General features: G+C 33.7%; 1 protein-coding gene across 6 annotated transcripts in view; it reads left to right on the top strand.

Annotated features, from left to right (window-relative positions):
- Positions 1-17,159, top strand: part of SLCO6A1 (solute carrier organic anion transporter family member 6A1) — a 91,359-nt gene that overhangs the window by 57,284 nt on the left and 16,916 nt on the right. For 5 of the 6 annotated variants that reach the window (XR_012130076.1, XR_012130075.1, XR_012130077.1 and 2 more), the window contains exon 10: positions 6,532-6,719. Coding sequence is in view for 3 of the 6 variants with exons in the window: in XM_073233462.1 (XP_073089563.1) it covers positions 6,532-6,719 (188 nt within the window). In the remaining 3 variants the exon portion in view is untranslated. The remainder of the gene's footprint in view (positions 1-6,531; positions 6,720-17,159) is intronic. The other variant, XM_073233467.1, reaches the window with a different exon arrangement.

The raw sequence follows: 17,159 nt of genomic DNA on the forward strand, positions 1-17,159 counted from the left end.
TTCTTCAATTATACTTATGCAAAAGTCTGCAAGAGTTGTAAGATGTACTATACCTCTGAAGATTCTAAATTTCTGTAGAAAATCACAGCCTTACTAAAACTGAAAATACATATCTACTCTTCAATTAACAATATTTTGGGCAGTTTTGCCTCACTGAGACCCACATGTATTATTCTTATACATGCTACCAAAGATCTTCAAATTTCCTCCTAGAAATATGAAAGAAATCTTGGGCTTTTCTTCATGACCTGACCGGGACTAGTTCTTTTCAGTAGCAAATTGAACTTTCATTATAAATAGCAGGATCAGGAATTCTTCCAAGGCTGCTCTAGTCCAATAGGAGCCTTTTTCTAATTATCTATACAGGGACCAATTCAGCCAAAGCATTAGGGATTACAAGAAGCCAGGCTTCAGGGTCTTTTTCAGTTGAAACATCCTTATAATATTTTAACTTCATTTACTCACCTACCACCTTTTTGTTATTTTTGTCTTATATTTTATTTCTTCATGTATTTTTAAATGACATATACTATTATTATTGTTTTGTGTAGTCAGTATGCACTTATATTTTCCTGTTGCTTTGCGTTTCCATGTTTTCTTTCTTCATGAAGAACCGCATTTTACTTTCAGTTTTGGAAGAAAAAGGATTTCACTGAGTATGGAATTCTATATTCTCTTTCCCCCTCTCTGCCCCCACTCCACAACACCCTGGCCTTAAAGAGATGCCATTATGTTGTCTTATGTCTCTGACTGCTTGGCTGCTTTCAAGATTTCTCTTTGCTTTTGGTTTTGAGCAGTTTTACTTTGATGTGCCTAAATGTGGTTTTCACTGTATTTATTTTGCTTGGATTTCACAGAACATCTTTAGTCTGTGAATTTATGTTTATCATTTGGAAAATTCTGTTATTTTTAAATTTGTGTTATATCTTCCTCTCTCTCTTTCCTCCTTTTTTGGGGGAAACCATTTATTAATTTACCATTGCTGTACAATGAATTAATTACCATTGGCTTAGTGTCTTTAAATAGTACCTATTTATTAGCTCACAGTTCTAATGTCTTAAGTACTGACAGCATGACTGGGTCCTTTGCTCAGAGTCTTACACACAGGCTGGTATCAGGGTGTTGACTGAACTGTATTTCTTTCTGGAGCCTGTAGGGAAGGAATTATTTCCAAGCTCATTCAGGTTATTGGTCATATTAAATTCCTTTAGGCTGTTAAAAGTGAGGTCTCTTGTTTCCTTGCTAGCTGTCTGCTAAGGACCAATTTTCGCTCTTACGCTCTTAGAGGCCACCTCCTTTCTTTGTGAAATGAACTCCTCCGTCTTCAAGGCTAGCAACAGAGCCTCTCTCTTATATCACATGCTTTGGATCTCTGACTTTAGGGAAAGCCCTGTACCTTTGAAGGCTCACCTAATTAGGTGAGGCTTACCATCTCTTTCTTAAGTCAACTATGGCATATAAAATAACTTTGTAAGGTTAGAAAAATTTGTCAATTCACAGTGCTAGGAATTATTCACGCCATATATAATGGAGTAGGAATCTTAGGTACCATCTTATAATTCTGCCTAATGGAGACAACAAATAAACTTTTCCACTCTTGTCTGTATTCTTTTCTCTATTCTCTATCTCTTTTTGTGTTTGTTTAAATGTAGATATTATCTATTGACCTGTCTTCCAGTTACTAATTATATATTCTGCAATGTCTGCTCTGCTATTAAATCCATTAGCTAAAGTTGTAAGTTCATTCATTGTGTTTTTCAGTTCTAACATTTACGTTTTTGTAGAATTCAAAAATCCCTGGTGAACCACATCATATAAGGTATTTTGTCTATGTTCCATCTATTTTTTGGAAATTATTAATCATAGCTATTTCAGAGTTCTTGCTATTAAGTGCAACTACCTGGATCACCAATGAATCTAGTTATATTTGTTCTTCTTTTAATTTTAAACACATTATTCTTATCATTGTTCATTCCTTATAATGTTATAGTAAATCCTGAACATTGTACATGAAAAATACCTCCTAATATAATTATACAGTTCTCTATTTTGGCTTCATGTGTTTTTCAGGCTCGTTATTGTGTGCATACACATTGATGACTGTTACATATTGGTGAATTGTCCCTTTCGTCTTTATAAAATGTCCTTTTCCATCTCTGGTAGTACAGTTTGTGTCTTGAAATCTATTTTATAAATTATATAGTCACTCTACCTTTCTCTTGCTGATGTTTCCATGGTGTGTCTTATTTCTAAGATTTTATTTTCCAACTACTTGTGTCTATTTAAAACGTGTCTCCTGTAGCCAAAATATATGATTTGTCTTTTCAATTCTGTTAATCTGTTTTAACCGGAATTTTCAGACTACTGACATTTTTTCTTTCTTGCTACTCCTTTTTTTAAAATTAAAGTATCATTGATAAGCAATCTTATGATGGTTTCAAATACATAACACAGTGGTTCAATATTCATCCATATTGTCAAGTCCTCACCACCTCTGCTGCAGTCACTGTCTATTAATGTAGTAAGATGTTGTAGACAGACTACCGACACTTACTGTAATTACTGATATAGCAAATATTTAAACTTTTTTATTATTTGACTTGAAATATATTTTACTATTTTGTTTTAGTATAACTTTTGGCATTTTAGTTATATCTCTTTGAGTATAACTCCACAGTTCTTCAAGCCTTCCAGAGCCTATTATCTTTTGATTCTACCATCTACTCACAAACCTTCTTCATATTTTCACTTACCCCCTTAGTCAGCCTATGTTCTGTGGCCTGCAATCATTTGCTGTACTGGATATCTCTGTCTGACCTCCAGACCCACTTTTTTTTTTTTGATATATATATATTTTTATTTTGTTATTATTAATCTACAATTACATGAAGAACATTATGTTTACTAGGCTCTCCCCCACCCCAAGTCCCCCCCACAAACCCCATTACAGTCACTGTCCATCAGCATAGTAAGATGTAGAATCACTACTTGTCTTCTCTGTGTTGCACAGCCCTCCCCTTTCCCCCACCCTCCCACATTATACATGCTAATCATAATACCCCCTTTCTTCTTCCCCGCCCTTATCCTTCCCTACCCTCCCATTCTCCCCAATCTCTTTCCCTTTGGTAACTGTTGGTCCATTATTGGGTTCTGTGATTCTGCTGCTGTTTTGTTCCTTCAGTTTTTCTTTTGTTCTTATATTCCACAGATGGGTGAAATCATTTGGTATTTGTCTTTCTCCACTTGGCTTATTTCACTGAGCATAATACCCTCTAGCTCTATCCATGTTGCAAATTGTAGGCTTTGTTTTCTTCTTATGGCTGAATAATATTCCATTGTGTATATGTACCACACCTTCTTTATCCATTCATCTACTGATGGACACTTAGGTTGCTTCCATTTCTTGGCTATTGTATATAGTGCAGCAGTAAACATAGGGGTGCATCTGTCTTTTTCAAACTGTAGTGCTGCATTCTTAGGGTAAATAGCTAGAAGTGGAATTCCTGGGTCAAATGGTAAGTCTATTTTGAGCATTTTGAGGAACCTCCATACTGCTTTCCACAATGGTTGAACTAATTTACATTCCCACCCCCAGTGTAGAAGGGTTCCTCTTTCTCCACAGCCTCGCCAACATTTGTTGTTGTTTGTCTTTTGGATGGTGGCCATCCTTACTGGGGTGAGGTGATATCTCATTGTGGTTTTAATTTGCATTTCTCTGACAATAGCGATGTGGGGCATTGTTTCATGTGTCTGTTGGCCATCTGAATTTCTTCTTTGGAGAACTGTCTGTTCAGCTACTCTTCCCATTTTTTAATTGGATTATTTGCTTTCTGTTTGTTGAGGTGTGTGAACTCTTTATTTATTTTGGATGTCAAATCTTTAGTGGATCTGTCATTTATGAATATATTCTCCCATACTGTAGGGTACCTTTTTATTCTATTGATGGTGTTCTTTGCTGTGCAGAAGCTTTTCAGCTTGATATAGTCCCACTTGTTCATTTTTGCTTTTGTTTTCCTTGCCTGGGGAGATACGTTCATGAAGAAGTCACTAATGTTTATATCCAAGAGATTTTTGCCTATGTTTTTTTCTAAGAGTTTTATGGTTTCATGACTTACATTAATGTCTTTGATCCATTTTGAATTTACTTTTGTGTATGGGGTTAGACAGTGATCCAGTTTCATTGTCTTACATACAGCTGTCCAGTTCTGCCAGCACCATCTGTTGAAGAGACTGTCATTTCCCCATTGTATGTCCATGACTCCTTTATTGAATATTAATTGACCATATATGTTTGGTTTAATGTCTGGAGTCTCTAATCTCTTCCACTGGTCTGTGGCTCTGTTCTTGTGCCAGTACCAAATTGTCCAGGCCCACTTTTAACCTTTCTATGCTCCTCATTTTTATAGGAAACTGAACTAGAGGATGAGAGCTCCTTTATCCTGGTTTCTGACTGGATGAAAGTAATAAGAAATCCTACTAGAAAATCAGAAAGACAAGAAAAAAAAGTGAAATCATTATGTTTATTTCTTGGTTCCCTCTCTGAGCCATGACTGACTACTTCCCTTGACTAAAGGTCTTAGTTTCTCTCAGAGAGGCCCTCTCCACATGACTGTTGCCTTCTGGGAACCATTGTTACCCCAGGACCCTTCAGCAAATCCTTTCAAATCTACTTTCAAAATAAATGCTGGGTCTGGCTATCTGACTATCTTCATTTGGTCCACTACCACCCTGGCCCCAATTACCATTGCCTTGCATCTTATATTTCAATTGCTTTTCAATGATTCTGTCTTCTTTACCCTTCTTTCCATAGTTCAATATAGCAGCCAGAGTGATCTTTTAAAATATGTCATTTATATAAATAATTTTCCAATGGTTTCACATTACTAAGAGTAAAAACCAAAGTCCTTAAATTGCTCTTCCACTTATTTACTAATTTATGTATAACTACTTTTCCCCCATTACTCTGATGTTTTTTCTCTTAGTTTCCTTCATGTTCATTCTGCTCCAGCCACATTTTTCTCCTTGCTTTTCTTTGTACTTGTCAAGCAAGCTACAGGCCCAAGGCTTTTAAATTTCTTTGTGTGCTTTTTTCCCCTACCTGGATTACACTTCTTTCAGATTACCACATGGCTCACTCCTTTGCCTTCTTCAAATCTTTGCTCAAATATCACTGCATCCTTGAGATATTTCCTGATTATGCTGAGTTCACCCCTGTAATGCCTATATTTTTTTCTTTGCTTTCTTTTTCTCTCCAAAGTATTTTTCATCATGTGCTCCACTGTAGGTGCTATCTTTTGTAATTGCCTGCATCATCCAAGTAGAAAGTTCCTTACCTGAAGGCAGGGATTTCTACTGTGTTGTTTACTGTGATTTCCCAACACCTAGAATGATGTTCAGTACATGGGTACTAAAAGAATATTGTGGAATGAGTGAGTTGCAATTTGAGTATTTGGATATTTCTATTTGTTATTTAACATATCCAGTAAACACTTTTCAACTTCTCCAGACAAACTGACGTTATGTTTGTACCATGATTTTTTGAGTTATTCAGATTCAAGCCATCTTTGTTTCCTCCTATTTCTTCACTAGTAATCTAGTTTCCATATTTCTTTTGGAATTTTTTGGAGTTTAGAGTCTTTTCAATAGATTAATAAATCACTAACTGGTCTCTATATCTCCAAGCTCTGTTTACTTCTTTTTAGAAAATATCATGTATTCATCTTTCTTTAATTATCAACCTTACAATAACCTCAACTTTTCATTAGTTCCCATTCAGGGCTATGTTGTGACTTTCACTGACTCTAGACAGTTTTGCCTTTGTAAGTGCCTTCCTTCACACAGACACACAAATATATATAATGTATAACTGCACTGACAAGACAAATATCCAGGTGGGACTCATTATTACATATTTATTATTATTATTATTATTATTATTATTATATGATTTTTAAAAAAATACTACAATTAAAACATTTATGAGGCCCTGAAAGTATTGTGGGCCCTAGGCACTATTCCTTCTTTGCCTAATACAGAACAGCTCTGTCATCACTACAGACAGAATAAAGTTCTATCTGTCAGCATGGGTCTAAAACCTTCTACAGTAAGAGTAACATGGTTAATTGTCCATATTTCAAATCCCAGCTAAAATTTTATTTTATTTAACACGTTTTACTTAATTGCCCCCAATTTATATAGCTGTCCAAGAATTACTTGTGCAATTGAATGTAAATATTTTTGATAAAATTTCTTAAGTTAGAAGAACTTTTCCTAAGTAGCTGTAATTACGTGCACATACACACACACACACACACACACACACACACACACACACATCATTCTTTGTTAGGCATAATACCTTGGGACTTATTAATGTTTCATTTCTGAATAGTGAATGGCATATTTAATATAAGAATATTTGCTAATAAAACTGGTCAGTCTCTCTGTTGTTACTGATTTACATTTTATTTTACAATAATAGGTTTTGCTTTATGACTGTATTTTAAAAAAATTGTTCCCTATTATTTTCAGGCATACTACAATTGTTCTTGCATTAAGGAAGGATTAACAATTTCAGATGATGAAGGTGAACTTGTTGATGCTAAACCTGGGACATGTGATGCAAAGTGCTATAAATTACCTCTGTTTCTTGCTTTTTCTTTTTCTTCAATTGTGTTTTCTGAGTTTTCTGGTGTACCAAGCACCCTGATTATCCTTTGGTATGTATATATTACTCATAATCTATTATTCATTTAATATGTAAGAAAGGAAATTTTAGGAAGATTTAAAAATATTACAGTATATAATTTATTCTTCTGTTTCAAGAAGCAATTGCTAGAGGGAAAGATTGTTACATTATCAAAATTCATGTATATGCCTAATTCTCTGTTTTAACTAATTTCATTGCATAAGTATGTAGATATCACATTTAGTTTTAATTAATTAAAGAACTAATTTAATTTACAACATGGAAAATTCACATAGGAAAATTGTTACATCATCAAAATTTATGTATATATGTTGAATTCTCTAATTTACTTGCATAAAGGGTATAGATGTCATATTCAGATTAACTTTAAAACTAAATTAATATACTTAATTTAACATACATGGAAAATTCATAAACATAGGGAAGTTGTTAGTTATAACACAGATGTGGTATAATATTGATTCATTAGTTTGGGGTATTTATTGAATATTTACTTCTATATTAGAAAATTTGACTATGAGAAAACTTCAACATCATCAAAAAAGGAATGTAACTTTTAGAATTTTAGAATTTTAGTACATAAATTTGTTATTCCAAATTAAAGCAACATTTGTTATTAATTTGTTCTGCCTGAATATGTGAAAGTTATTTTTTATATTTATTTATTTATTTTTTTTTTTTTGAGAGGGCATCTCTCATATTTATTGATCAAATGGTTGTTAACAACAATAAAATTCAGTATAGGGGGGTCAATGCTCAATGTACAATCATTAATCCATCTCAAGCCTAATTCTCGTCAGTCTCCAATCTTCTGAAGCATAACGAACAAGTTCTTACATGGTGAACGAATTCTTACAGAGTGAATAAATTCTTACATGGTGAACAGTACAAGGGCATTCATCACAGAAACTTTCGGTTTTGATCATGCAATATGACCTATAAACCATCAGGTCAAATATGAATATTCATTTGATTTTTGTACTTGATTTATATGTTGATCCCACATTTCTCCTATTATTATTATTATTTTTATTTTTAATAAAGTGCTGAAGTGGTAGGTAGATGCAAGATAAAGGTAGAAAACATAGTTTAGTGCTGTAAGAAGGCAAATATAGATGATCAGATGATCAGGTGTGTGCCTATGGACTAAGTATTAATCCAGGCTAGACAAGGGCAGCAAGACATCCACGGATGCAGAAGATTTCTCTCAAAGCAGGGGGGGTGAGGTTCTGAGCCTCACCTCTGTTGATCCCCAAATTCTCACCTGATGGCCCCCCTGCGACTGTGCCTGTCTTAGGTTGTTCCTCCCTTGAGGAATCTTACCCGTCTCTGGCTAACCAGTCATCTTCCGGGGCCATACAGGGAAATGTAGAGTTGGTAAGTGAGAGAGAAGCCATATTGTTTGCAAAGGTTAGCTTTTTACTTCTTTGCAGATTTATGCCCTGTGGCTTCTATGCCCAGCACTTGTCTCGAGGTATCTTTACCACCTGGAGGAATTATGATACTCGGTAAATTCGATATGAGGCACGAATTCTATTTAAGGTTTGTAATTAGGAAGGAAGAAGAAAAGCTATAGATGTAGCATATGAAGGAAACTTGGGAGGATTGATTATTTCTTTGACATATCTTCTTGTATAGTACCTTAAGTATGTATAGGTTTTAAACTACTAACTAATTTGCACACACATATTAACATAATAGGAATACGGTGACATAAACAAAGCAAATCTATAATTACCAGCCATCTCCAGTGAAGCCAAGAAAACCATTTAGGCACCCTAGGCATTTGTGAAAATTTATGTATGATATGATGGATATTGTCCAACTGTACTTGAACCATCAGACAAATTAAAGCAGCCCATTTCTGGGATCTGTTCACATCCCATATGTTCTTTTAACCATAGATAGTCTATAGTCATGAGATTTTGGGGTGCTACAACTTGCACCCCTCCCAACTCCTGGTTGAGTTCCAACAGTACAGATCCAGTCAAATTCGTTGTCTCACTGTATGCACATGCCAGCCTAGACATCTCCCTCCTCCTTCTTATGGCAAGTCCAGGAGACGGTGGGCTGGATGCAGCCACAACCACAGCATCGTCCGGATCCCTGTGGAGGCTTTTTGATGATCATCCCCCGGCACGAGTCCTCCAGAGAGTGCTGATGCCGGAAGCTCCTCCTCATATCGTATCTTAGTTCATTTTCTGGGTATCCAAGCTAGGCCTTGATCTTCTGCGTAGAAACAAACAGACCCTTTGCCCACCCTTTGACATGCCCTCTATACCACTGTGCAGAACTCATTGGAGGTCAGCACACAGTAACTGCTTTTTTTTTTTTTTTTTTTTTTTTTAATTAAGAGAAAGGAATATTATCAGAAAAGAGTACCTCCATAGCTGATCATCTGACACCCTTTAAGTGATCAACATTAAGGATATTTAAAGCATGCGTTGATCTTTGATTTACCAATAGTTTTATCCTGTTAAGGAGTAATCCCCCTTTTCTTTCTTTCTTTCTTTTTTTTTTTAAATTTTTAATCTACACTTACCTGAAGAATACTATGTTTACTATGCTCTCCCCTATATCAGGTCCCCCCTAACAACCACATTACGGTTACTGTCCATCAGCTTAGCAAAATGTGGTAGAGTCACTACTTGTCCTCTCTGTGTTGTGCAGCCCACTATTTATTTTTTTATATTTATATATTTATATTTGTTATTTATTTTTACATTTAATATTTATTTTTATAACTAGCTGAATAATTGGTCATTATTTTCAAATTAGTTTTTTCAAGATCTAGCACCTCTTTAATCATGAGGAGTAATTTGTTATACAGTGAATCAGCTTTTTTATTCATTCATCTGTGGCACTGAAATTACAGAGATCAGTAAGATATGGACCTTGCTATCAAGTTGTTTACAGAGTTTAATAAGTGGAGCAAAACATATAAAAACAAGTGAAGTGAATATTTAGAAGTTCCTTAATTAAAGTCTGTACAGACTTTCTGAGGAACAAGGAGGAGAAAATGGTAATTTTTATCTGGGATGCTGTGTGTTTATAAGGATCTGGAAATCCTTATAGAAGGTCTGACACTTGAATTGAGTTATGAAGATAAGTGATTTCTCATAATGCAAGCAGGCTGGGGACATGTTTTTACAGGAAATGTGAGCAGTAAAAGTAGAGGTAAAAATGTGTGAAACTTCTCAGCAAAGAGTTTGTCATGACAGGAGTAATGTGATGGTGAATGGGACAAGATGTGAACTCAGTAAAAGCCTGACTATGGGAGACTTTCTTTGCCATGTTAATGTGAATGATGATATTCTGTGAATATCTAGAAGCCACAGAAAACAATAAGCCACAGGAGTAAAAGTGATTAAGTATGCATTTTAGATAGAGTTCTTTGAAGATAGTGTGGAAGAGAAGTAGAGGGGAAAAACTGGAGAAAAAGGAAGGTACTTATGAAACCATTTTGGAATTTAGTAGTGGTGTTTAGAGATAGACATGATAGTATATTTGGGAAATATGTAGTTTGGGTAAAAGGGCAAGGTTATTACTTTGATGTTCCTGGTACAAAATATGAAGAAATTTAGGATTAAGTCCAGATTTCTAGTCTGGGGAACTAAATGAATGATAATCCATTAACTGAGATAAGAAAATTCAAGGAGAAGAGAAAGCTCAGATTGATGACAATCAGTACAATGTTGAACATGGCTTATTTAAATGTCATGTCAAGTATCCATGCAGATGTTCCCAGCAGTGGGCAAAGAATGATAATAGTAATATTTCAAAGTTTAGCTCTGAATCTTCTCACTTTTTCCAGTAACTATACATAGCAATATGGATAATAAAATGCACACGCATGCACTTATGCACACATGCACATAGATGCATATGCATATAATATTGTTTCAATGAAATTATGAGATAGATAAAAATGACAAAGTTGGAATTGCATGTAAATATTGCCAAAATTGAAGCAGAACTGGCAGCCAGCTTGTAAATTCATGAAGATGTTACAAAGAATAACAGTAAATGTGGAGAGGGTCTCGGATTGACAGACCTCAAATATCATTTTGCTCAGAAGGAGAGGACCCCACCTCAAGGTGTAAGGTGTAAGAGCAGGACCTATGTAGATAAGTCAAGGGAGAATCTTTCTGAAATGAAAGAAAGAAGAAGCTTGGGAAATTTCCAGGAGGTCCAGACATGGCAGATCTTAAAAAATGCTAGCAAAATATACCTTCTGCAAATGAACATATAATCTTGGAAAGTTAGAAATTTGAAAATATCTTAAGAGCCCAGGGCTGAAAGTAGAGGTTCTTTTGAAGTAAGGCATATTTGGAGAGGCAGAGGAAGTATAACCAGGCATATGAATCATAGTTAAGTCTTCCCCTATATCAACAAAGGATATAACTCTTAAGTTTTGAACTCTTATCATTTGTAGAAATTATACCCCATGTTCCATTCCCATAATATTCTGCCTCTAGATTAAGAAAATTCATCTCATTCAACTATGAGTAAGTAGGAAAGGAAAGGAAAGGAAAAGTTTCACCTATATACAAAATAATTATTGTTAAAGAAATGAAACTTATTAGCATTAATTTCCACAGACAATGAAAACTTACTAGAAAAATGTTACCATGTGTCAGATAAAGATGTAAATGAAACTGTATGTAAATTTAAACTAGAAAAATTGATCATGGCCATAAGAGAAAAAGAACTAGATGAAGGAGGCTATGGAATAAAAACAGATAGAACTCAGGGAAGAAATTAAAGGGAAAAAATTCAGAAGGGAAAACTAAATTATAAAACACACAAGGAAGAAAAGACAACACAGAAATTAAGCATGGGTTATAGAAAGCAAAACAAAAAAGAGAAGTGGAGAAGATGAAATAGAAATAAGAAAAATGTATTAACAAAAGAGGCATATATAGAAGATAGTCAAAGGAGGCCCAACATATACATAATTGGAGTCCTCAAGGAAGAAAACTAAAACAAACAATAAATATTGAAAGCTATATTTAAATTAAACTTTACTGAAATAATGATATTTAATAGATACTGGAAAAATAAGAAATAATGAATAAGTACTGTAGTAAAATAAGATTTGAATTTACATATTGAAATGGAACATCAAGTATATAGAGAAATTGACCCAGAACAGTCAACACTGAGATAAACTGTAGTAAAATTATTGTATTAAATGGGGAAGAAATAATCCTTTTCTTATCCAAAAAAGTGAAAGCAAATAAATTTGGCATCAGATAACTCAACAACAACATTCACCTCCAGAAGACTAGAGAGACACTTAAAGGAACCTCAAAGAAAGAAAAAGTTAGCTAATTATTTCTTCATCAACAAACTGCTGTACAATTATGAACAGCTATGATACAAAATAACCCAGGAAATATTATGAGATACTCCTTAAGGATCAAGCAACGCAAGATATGATTGGGAAACTTTGAAAAAAGTTCTGGTATTGAGCATTGAATATGTTAAACTAAACAGATTTAACTACTTTTACAAAATGTAATTAATTTATACTAGAACTAAGACAAATACTAAGCTGAGCATAAGGTGACAAAATAGAGTGAAATGTAATATGCTTTGATAAAGTAGAAATTACCCAAGTAACAAAAATGGGAGAAAACAGGGCAGACAGATCAAAAGAAGGATAAGCTTGCTGGCTGCCTAGTAGATAATAATTGGGGAATCAGGAGATATCACTTTAATAGATATTTTATTGAAGTGTAATATATATTCAGAAAGTACACAAATTGTAAGTGTACAGACTGATGGATTTTTACAAAGTGAAGACACCTATGTAACTATAATCTAATTCAAGAAATTGATCATTTCAAGTATGCCAAAAGTCCCTCCCTAATTCCCTTCTTGTCACTTACCCCTTCATCCCCAAAAGTTACTACTATCCTAATTTCTATCATGAGTAGGTTAATCTATACTGTATTTGAGCTTTATGCATAAATAAGACAGACACAATGCATAGTCATTTGTGTCTGTGTTGTGTTACTCCATAATGTGCTAATGAGAATAATTCATATTGTTGCATATGAAAGAAATTCATTTTCAATGCTCTATAGCAGTGTCATCCAATCAGATTTTCTAAAATAATGGAAATGTTCTTTATCTTTGCTGTCCAATTTAGAAGCCTCAAGCCACATGTGCCTATTGAGCATTTGAAATGCAATTAATGTGAAGGAGGTACTAAACATTTAATTTTATTTAGTTTTAATTGACATAAATTTAAGTAGGCACATACGGCTAATGGTCACAATATTGCACAACATAGTTTTACAGTAGTCCATAGTAGGAATATACTTAAATTTGTTTATTCCTTCTACAGTTAATGTAGTTTCCAATTTAGGGCTATTATGTCTACTCTTTCGATGAACATTCTGATACTTTCGGGAATTCTCATTCTTTTGGGAAATGTGTGAATACATTTCTATTGAGTACATATATAAATGGAATTGCTGAGTCATAGGGTATATATATATATGTTAAGTTTTAAAATAAATTTAAAAAGTATTTGTAGAAATTCATGCTTCTAGAATCTGTTGTTTTTAAACTCAAGCAATTTTGATGGGTGCATATATGTTTAATTTCATTGTGATTTCAATTGCTACATTCAGAAGACATGTTATTGAACATATTTTCCTTTATTAGCTATTTCCACATGATATGCAATTTGTCAAATGTCTGCTCAGTTCTTTTATCTGTTTTTACATTGGGTTGTCCTGCTTATTACTGATTTGCAGTTCTTTATATGCTTCAAGGGGCAGGTCATTTCCCATATATATTCATGACAACTTTTTTCAACTCTACTGCTTGCTTTTTCACTCTGATAATGGCATCTTATGAGTAAAATAACAAATTTTGGTGAGGGAAAAAGGGAGGAAAAGGGAGCCCTCATGCACTGTTATTGGGAATGTAATCTGGTACAGCCACTATGGAAAACAAAATGGAGGTTCCCCTAAAATTAAAAATAGAAATACCATATGACCCAGCAATCCCACTTCTGGGTATTTACTCAAAGAAAACAAAAATGTTAATTCAAAATGGTATATATATATAAATATATATATATATATATATACACCCCTATGTTTATTGCAGTTTTATTTACAATAGCCAACATATGAAGCAACCTGTGTCTGTTGATAGATGAAAGTTGAAAAAAGCGGTGAGAGCAGACATCCTTGTGTTGTTCCTGATTTTAGAATAGCTGAAAGCTTTTCATGGTTGAGTATGATGCTAACTGTGGGTTTGTCATACCTAACCTTGATTATACCAAGGTATGTTCCCTCTGTACCCACTTTGTTGAAGGTTTTTATCATGAATTGAGGTTAAATTTTATCAAATGCTTTTTCTGCATCTATTGAGAATATCATATATATGGTTTTCATCTTTCCTTCTGTTAATGGGCATATCACATTGATTTATTTATGAATATTCAACCATCTTTTGCATCTCTGGAATAAATTCTACTTGGTCGTGGTGAGTGATCCTTTTAATGTATTTTTGAATTTTCTTTGCCAATATTTTGTTGAGGATTTTTTTTTTTGAGAGCGCATCTCTCATATTTATTGATCAAATGGTTGTTAACAACAATAAAATTCTGTATAGGGGACTCAATGCACAATCATTAATCAACCCCAAGCCTAGTTCTCAACAATCTCCAATTTTCTGAAGCATAACGAACAAGTTCTTACATGGTGAACAAGTTCTTACATAGTGAATAAATTCTTACATGGTGAACAGTGCAAGGGCATTCATCACAGAAACTTTCGGTTTTGATCATGCATTATGAACTATAAAATAAACAATCAGGTCAAATATGAATATTCATTTGATTTTTATACTTGATTTATATGTGTTCAGGATTTTTATATCTGTGTTCATCAGGGATATTGGTCTTTAATTCTCTTTTCTTGTGATATCTTTCTATCTTTGGTATCAGGGGAATACTGGCCTTGTGGAATAAATTTGGAAGGATTCCTTTCTCTTCTATTTTTAGAATGTTTGTGGATAGGTCTTAGCTCTTCTGTAAATATTTGGCAGAATGCACCTGTGAAGCCATGAGGTCCTGGACTTTTGTTTCTTGGGAGTTTTTTGATTACCAATTCAATTTCATGACTAGTAATTGGTTTGTTCAGATTTTCTATTTCTTCCTGGGTCAGTCTTGAAAGACTGTATGTTTCTAGAAATTTATCTATTTCTCCTAGGTTGTCCAATTTGTTGGCATATAATTTTTCATTGTAGTCTCTCATAATCCTTTTGTGTCAGTTAAAACTTGTTTTTCATTTCTGATGTTATTTCTTTGAATCCTCTTTTTTTCTTGATGAGCCTGGATAAATATCTGTCATTTATCCTTTCTACTGTGGGTTTCTTGTTCTTTTTAAGTCTCTATTTCATTTATTTCTGCTATGATCTTTATTATTACCTTCTTTCTGCTAACTTTGGGCTTTGTTCTGTTTTCTTGTTCCTTTAGGTGTAAGCTTAGATTGTTTATTTGAAAATTTTCTTGTTTCTTGAGGTAGGCCCGTGTCACTACAAATATTCCTTAGAACTGCTTTTGCTATGTCCCAAGGATTTTGAAGCATTGTGTTTCTTTTTTTTTTTTAAATTTTGGTATCATTAATGTACAATAACATGAGCAACATTATGGCTACTAGACTCCCCCCATTATCAAGTCCCCACCACATACCCCATTACAGTCACTGTCCATCAGCATAGTAAGATGAAGCATTGTGTTTGTTTTCATTTGTCTCTGTGTATTTTTTTTATTTCCTCTTTGATTTTTTATTAATTCATTGATTGTTTAGTAGCAGGTTGTTTAGTCTTCACATATTTGTGTTTTTATTCCAGTTTTTTTCTTGTAATCGATTTCTTGTTTCATACCACTGTGGTTGGAAAAGATGCTTGATATGATTTTAATCTTAGTTTTATTGAAACTTGTTTTTGGCCTAACATGATCTGTCCTAGAGAATGTTCCATGTGCACGTGAAAAGAATGTGTATTTTGCTGTTGTGGGTGGAAGTTAAATCCATCTGGTCTAATGTCTTTCAAAGCGACTGTTTCCTTACTGATTTTTTGCTGGATGATGTAAGTAGGGTGTTCAAGTCCCCGAATATTACTGTATTGTTGTCAGTTTCTCCCTTCACATCTGCTAATATTTGTTTTATATATTTAGGTTCTCCTCTATTGAGTGCATAGATATTTACAATTGTTATATCCTCTTGCCTGATTGTTCCCTTTATCACTACATAATGCCCTCTTTTGTCTCCTGTTACATTCTTTGTTTTGAAGTCTATTTGGTCAGATAAAAGTTTTGCTCCCCCAGCTTTTTTTTCCCACTTCCATTTGCATGGAATGTCTCTTTTCCTTCCCTTCACCTTGTGTCTTTAGGTCTGAAGTGAGTCTCTTATAGGTAGCATGTAGATGGATCTTGTTTTTTTATACATTCAGTCACCCTATGTCTTTTGATTGGAGCATTTAGACCATTTGCATTTAGAGTAACTATTGATATGTATGTGCTTATTGCCCTTTTGTTAACTGTTTTCTGGTTGTTTTTGTAGTTCTTCTCTGTTCCTTTCTCCTCTTGCTTTCTTCCCTTGTGATTGATGACTTTCTTTAGTGTTATACTTGGATTCCTTTCTCTTAATTTTTGTGTATCTGTTACAGGTTTTAGCTTTGAGGTTACCATGAGGTTCATATACAACATCCTAAATATATAATAGTCTGCAATAAATTGATAGTCTCTTAAGTTTAAATATATTTTAAAAGCACTACAAAGTTACTCCCTCTTCTACATGTTTTAAGTATATGATGTCATGTTTTACATCTTTGTGATTTCTTTCACTAATTTTTATATGTAATTGATTAAAAATTTTTAATTGAAATATAGTTGATATACAATATTATATTGGTTTCAGATGAACAACTGAGTGATTTGACAACTATATACATTGCTAAATACATACCATGGTAAGTGTAGTTACTGTCTATGATCATGCCATGACATTATGATGTTTTTGGCTATGGTCCCTATGCTAAACATCCATCCCTGTGACTAATACATTTTATAATTTGACATTTGTACCTCTTCATCCCCTTCAGTTATTTCACACATCCTCCCATTTCCCTTCCCCTCTGGTAACCAAGAGTCCATTATCTGTGTTTATGAGTTTATTTCTGTTTTGTTTGTTTTGCTTTTTAGAGTCCACATATGTATGAAATTATATGATATTTGTCTTCCTCTGACTTACTTAACTTATCACAATACATACACATATATTATGTATATAATATATATAACTGATTTTACTACTTTTGTCTTTTAACCTATATACTAGCTTTTAAGTGATTTACTATCTTTACCTTATGTTTGATTTTACCAGTGAAATTTTTCCTTCCATAATTTTCTTCTATTTATTCC

This window comes from Manis javanica, chromosome 1, assembly GCF_040802235.1.
Source record: "Manis javanica isolate MJ-LG chromosome 1, MJ_LKY, whole genome shotgun sequence".
NCBI lineage: Eukaryota > Metazoa > Chordata > Mammalia > Pholidota > Manidae > Manis > Manis javanica.